The sequence below is a fragment of the Anabas testudineus genome, chromosome 8 (assembly GCF_900324465.2).
Source record: "Anabas testudineus chromosome 8, fAnaTes1.2, whole genome shotgun sequence".
NCBI lineage: Eukaryota > Metazoa > Chordata > Actinopteri > Anabantiformes > Anabantidae > Anabas > Anabas testudineus.
The window spans coordinates 20,829,117-20,834,956 of record NC_046617.1 but is presented as its reverse complement, the minus strand read 5'-3'; the positions used below and the strand labels follow the sequence as shown (position 1 = coordinate 20,834,956).

General features: G+C 40.1%; 1 protein-coding gene across 2 annotated transcripts; it reads right to left on the bottom strand.

The window, feature by feature from the left end:
- Positions 1-399: 399 nt before the first annotated feature.
- LOC113154636 (prostaglandin E2 receptor EP1 subtype-like) lies at positions 400-5,588 on the bottom strand. 2 transcript variants are annotated; one of them, XM_026348945.2, is made up of 3 exons: positions 5,349-5,588; positions 3,195-4,108; positions 400-2,030 (listed from the first exon to the last, which is right to left on the bottom strand). In XM_026348945.2, exons 1-3 carry the CDS (start codon positions 5,392-5,394, stop codon positions 1,755-1,757), a joined length of 1,236 nt encoding a protein of 411 aa, XP_026204730.1. In that variant the 5' UTR covers positions 5,395-5,588; the 3' UTR covers positions 400-1,754. The 2 variants fall into 2 exon arrangements, with proteins under 2 accessions (XP_026204730.1, XP_026204738.1); XM_026348953.2 differs by having other exon boundaries at positions 5,375-5,588.
- Between the last annotated feature and the right edge of the window lie 252 nt (positions 5,589-5,840).

Genomic DNA, 5,840 nt, shown 5'->3' with positions numbered 1-5,840 from the left:
ACTTTTTGCCATATTGTTATTTACAAAACGCTGAAATACACAAAAAAATCTGATTTTGTGAACACAGGCTTCATAAAATGATCATTATTATCCAAATAATATAAATTAAATAAATCATATCTAATTTTATATTATGAGTAAAAGATAAAACAAGACTTTTTTTAAATCACTCAACAATGAATTTATAGTGTAACCAATGTGAGTTTCACCTACATAAAATTGATTTATCAATAAATGAATATAGGATAAAATATTTCTACACTGTGGTGAGGATATCTTTACTTATTTTAGCTCTGTGTAAGTATGCTGTGTAACCTGCCATGTCTTACTCAAACAGAATATAGCACAATATTGGAAACATATCTCATCGTGACCCTAATTATAAACCAGAAGGAGACGAACATTGAACAATTTATTATGTGATCTTTTTGTTCTCTTTTGTTGACAAAATACATTCAAATAGCTTTTGCAGCACATAGCTTCACTTCAGGCCCCGTGACACTTGGGAAAATGATGTAGACACATTCACAAATAAAAACACACATTCACATTCCTGTCACAGCACTACATTGGACACACACACACGGTGTTTTTCACATCTTCAAGCTGAGGTAAAAGCACAGTTTTTTCTTTTATCATTGCATCAGAGAACAGAACAAATGGCACATTTACAATTGAGATGTTTGTCTAGAAACGATATTGACTTCAGCAAATAATGAATATGTCAGAAACTTACATCTGCTCTCATAGAGACCAGATCTATGGAAGTTTAGTGATGCCTAAAGGTTTGAGAGTGCACAGCCATAATTTGAGTGCTTCTCAGGCTGCAGGTGAACACCTGAGAGAATGCTGTCACACACACAGTCGTGATCATTTGAGTCAAAATAAAACCTGTTATCGTGGCAGTTACAAAAAAAATGTTTAAACATATAGATGTTAAATGACCAACATGGAATTTGTTGGTAAATAATCCGTTTTTAAGTCACTGCAGTGGAATCATTTTGAATGTTAATTGATGTGGGTTAATTAGTTGTTATTCTGTTTTTACAAATTAAAAACTGGGTGTGTTTAATATAAACTGATCTGATTCTGTGTGTGGGGAAACAGATTTAAATGATAATAAAACAAAATACAGAAGTATAATTATGATGTATTTTAGCAGTACCATTAGTGATAATAGTATCTGATTGTATCTTGATGCTTTAACTTTGAAAGGACCTGACTCAGACGTCCAGATGTCTGTGTTCTAGCTCAGAAACCTAAGCGCCACAAACAGGACTGTATGTTCAAATCTAATTCTCCTACTACAGAATTACTGCATGTTCTTAAATGCTGACTTGCAGACAACACCCTCGTACCCTTTGGTATAACTAAACTTCTGTAGAAGACTGACATACAAACATATCCTGTATAGGAGCCATGTTGCATTCTGATACACATTACCTACAATAAAATGGGGCTTTTTCCCTTCCTAGTGCAACACTGGTTTATACATACAGTACAACAACCTCTGAGGTTCTCATTGGCCAGTCTGTGACAGCCTTTGACTTGTTGTTACCACTTTGGATCCCAACAAGAAATACTTCATACAAACCAGGGCGGCTCCATTCCCACCAGCCATGATAAAAATCTCTGTTCACTGGGGACGTTTGAACACTGCTCAGTGTGAATCGCTGCCAGCTTCAGTTCTAATCCTGTTAACAAGTGACAGCGAATCCCTTCAAAAGACACAGATGCCGTTACCTCCTTCTTCCTCAACTCTTATTAGAACAGTTTTTCTTGGAGTTCTGAAAGGATCTGGCATCCCAGCGGATGGAGCGCAAGGTGCTTCCCTTTAAACTGGCCTGTTTTTTAGTGATGCGGTAGATCTTCCTGAGGATGGCACGTCGCAGCAGGATGTAGACCCACGGGTCCAGGATCTGGTTGCAGGTTGCCATCCTGACACCTGTCATCATCAGCCTCCTGTAAGTGTCTTTGTCATTGCTCAGGGAGCCACTGTAAGACCGCGTCGCTGACATAAGTCCGAAGACCTAAAGGAAAAGAAACAGCTTGGTACTCATTTTGTATCAGGTGATAAACACAATAGAATACATGAGATAAACTGGAATGTTCAATATTTCATAAAACAAAGACATTTGGGATTTGACTATATAACACTGTGAAAGAAGTACTGACAAATTTCAATACAAAAGATTTACTTTATTTTAGTTTAGGTTTTGAATTTATCCGATTTTTTACTTACTCCTAGACAGAAAAATGTTTTATTTTACATTATTACAGCTTAGAATTATTTTTATTTTTATTAATTTTGTCAAAGTTAAAAACACTCTGATCTGTGTCCTGTTACTGTTACAGATTATATAGGATTCAATGCAATCAACTGTTTTACATTAATTTAATTTCAAATTAAAATGATTAATTAATTTAAATATACACTAAACATCCAAATAAAAAGTCACCACCTGGATTTAACTAAACTAATAGGTTAGAACCTCCTACTGGATAATTACTGGACGATTCTGTTTCAGCTGGTGACAAGTTATTGAACCCAAACTTCTTAAACAACCACGTCTGTAGACACATCCTGTGGTCGAGGAAAAGATGTTAACCAGTTTAGGAAGAGTGAAATTATTGACATGAATCAAGCAAAGACAACATTTGTGCAGCGTCCGACTCCCCCATCATCAGTATAAGATCCTGGTGAAAAATGGACGGAAATAAATGTTGTGCGATTGCAGAAGCTTATTGAAATGACGCAACAACAAATGTGTGTTGTAATCAGAGCTTAAGGCAACGAAATATTGGGGTGTGTGACTTTTTTTTGGGCGGGCAGTGTATTTCAACAGTAGTGTTTTTTTCAGTTTATCAGTTATAATTACTAATTAAAGTTGATTTAATGTAAGTTCACGTTAAGTTTTAAATTTGGAGATCATTTAAATTGCTACAGCTGAACAACATGTATAATAAAATGTCATCTCTGATAACAATAATAGAAACCAAAATGTCTTACATCCTCTTCAATTTCACACCCACACAATACAAGTACTCTAAACGTTAATGTTTAGTTTGATCAGGGTTTTTATGAAGAGAGAAATCTGACACAAACCAGATTCCATAGAAATATCTCAGCATTTAATCACATCACGTCTTGTATTTTAAATGTGGTTCACTGTGTGGGACATTTTCACACTCACCAGCAGAGGGCTCCAGCAGATGCAGGAGGTCACCATGATGCCAACCAGCTGCACCACCATCTCGGTGTCGTGGGACCTGGCGGAGCGGCGCTGGGAGCAGGAGCTCTTCTTTAGTCGGGCTCTCACCAGCGTGATCCCACTGATGGTGTTGCACACGAAGGCTGAGGCCAGAGAGCTTATAGCAAGTCCAGAAAACAGTATCACAAAGGCCAGATCTGTTGCTTTAGTGCCCTCCACCACTCTGATGAAGCACCATGTCCCCGGGTACTGGTAGGTGTAAGCACCCAGGTTAAAGAAGGGAAGAAGAGCCACACTCAGTGCCAGCAGCCAGATGAGAGTTAGTGCCATCTTAGTCCGTGCTGTAGTCACTAGGCGAGCGTGCAGCAAAGGCCTAGTGACCCCCAGGCAGCGCTCAGCAGCCATGGCAGAGCCCAGGAAGAGTGGGCACAGGCCAAAGAACACCATGCAACCTCCCAAAAACAAACAGAAGGCATCAGGATCTGCATGATCCCCTTTCAGGCTGGAGGCATCTGTGGATCCAGTCCGTATAGAATATCTCCTCAGTACCAGGGCTCCGTTGATAACATGTCCAGCCAAATCCGTAGCCACCAGGGAGCTGGCAAAGAGCAGGAATGTGGCTTTGGACCGCCGACGGAAGCGGTTGTAAGCCTTGGCGAGAATTACGAGGGCCACCACATTAAACAGGATTCCCAGAGTCATGGTGAGGCCAGCAGATGTGGGGTTGATCCTTGAACTGGTGGAATTGTTTACTACGGCCTCCGCCCCTGCCTTCTGCACCATGGTGAAGTTAGACAGGGGGAAGGAGGCAGTGATGCCTGAGGAGTTGTAGTGCTGCATCGCCAGCATCACTGCTTGGCTCCGGGCCTGATGTGGATCCTCTGGCTGAGAAGATCCTGGAACAGAAAGCAGAAGATGATCAGCATGCTGACTGTTGATAAAATGACTTTAGTTATTGGGAGGTCTCTCTGGGATCAGTTGTTTTCTTTTTCCCTCATGTCTCCCTCATACTTTTCAAAGCTACCCTGGCTCAACCTGTTGGTTAAACATATCTTTACTCTCATTCCAGCTGCACATGAATCACTTTATTCACAGTGAAATGATGGTTCCCTGGCCATTTATAAGTTGGTAAGTGTGGGATGTATTTATGTGTTTCTAATTTGAAATTCAGTTCAATGTCAACAAATACATTAAAGTTTTCAAAGAAAGACAAATACAAAGAGACAAAACAATAAAAAACAACCACAAGAGGCACAAAATTACTACAAATACATGCAAAATGTTCTCAGGGATACATTAAAGTGAACACAAAGAGGCTCAGAACAGCTATAAGACACAAATATGAAGATTTAAAACAATGAATGAGAATTACTTAAAAAAATCCACTAAGAGATAAAAACAAACACAAAAAGGGTGAAAACGGCTCTGAGGAAGCAGCACGACAGCGACTTCCAGTGTGGGCTCTTCTGTCTGAGGGACGTGGGGGTTTGTTTGCCTGTGCTCGGGGGCCCTCGCCTCAGGATCCGTCCATACTTAGAACTTATGCATGAGGTGTACAGATTTTTAAATATGACTTTCCATGAAATCCATGTACTTGAGCATTAAGTTCCTATCGTCTGTGCAGGCAGTAAAAGCTCCTTGTGTTTCTCTTCATACCAGACAGCAGGGGAAGTCTGAACAAGCTCTGACAGTTTCTTCTGATACTGAACTCTGCTGCGTGCATTCCTCAGAAAACACAGTTACTGTAGCACACTGCAGTAAAAACACTGTCACCACATGAAATCATGAAATCATCCGAATTAGTCCAACAAGCAACTGCACCTGCTGCCTGAATGATTTATATCTGCTCTGCTCTTAAAGGCTTTCACTTTACTTACTTTGTATATCCTCTGCATTATGACTTCATGACATTAGGTTTTTTCATTTCTAGCTTTTAATAAGTTGGTTCCATGACATGACATTTAAATGTTGTCCTGTAAACCTGAAATAAAGGCTTTAAACATCGCGTAAGATTTTTTCTTTCCAATTAGCTGCTATAAGGGAGTTTCTCAAACTCTATGGACATGTCCTCTGGTCATAAATTAAGCTTTTAAAATGACAAAAAGACAAAACACACCTTTTATCCTTTACATTTACCTTTAGGCAGAAGATATTTAACCCACCTTTGGAACAGGAGATCCATGGGGAAGAACAGTTTCACTTTGGTTTTGACATTTTCTCAAAACTAAAGCCATAAAAAAGATTAATCCAGCTTGTTGTGTCTTCCTGTGTTGCGCTGAAGTAAGTGGATGTCTTCACCTGAACTGTTTCCCCATAATGCAGCAGTGTAATGTGGAAACACCTCTCAGAGAACAAGCAGTCTCAGTGTTCCTTTGCACAATCACATCCTCTGTTAGTCTGACTGCAGCTCTCTGTTTTTATATGCTGGAGCTGCACGCCGCGCACTCTCCCTCTGGTGGTCTCAGTTAGTCAGAATTTCCTCGCAGCAGCAACTCCCCTGCAGCAGATTGAAGGGGTCACGCGGAGAAACCCCAGAGAATCATGAATAATTAAAACCCCCTTAAACTCACTCAACGATCGAGCCTGGACAGAGATGTGAGGGCAGCCTGGCCTGAGGCTGCAGGAAAA

Bases quoted from the DNA above. Each gene is read 5' to 3' on its own strand.
- LOC113154636 (XM_026348945.2), bottom strand. From the start codon at position 5,394: ATGGATCTCCTGTTCCAAAGGTGGGTTAAATATCTTCTGCCTAAAG. The intron at 4,109-5,348 runs GTAAATGTAAAG...TTTCTGTTCCAG, and splicing joins TAAATATCTTCTGCCTAAAG to GATCTTCTCAGCCAGAGGAT. The intron at 2,031-3,194 runs GTGAGTGTGAAA...CTTTTCCTTTAG, and splicing joins TCTGCTGGAGCCCTCTGCTG to GTCTTCGGACTTATGTCAGC.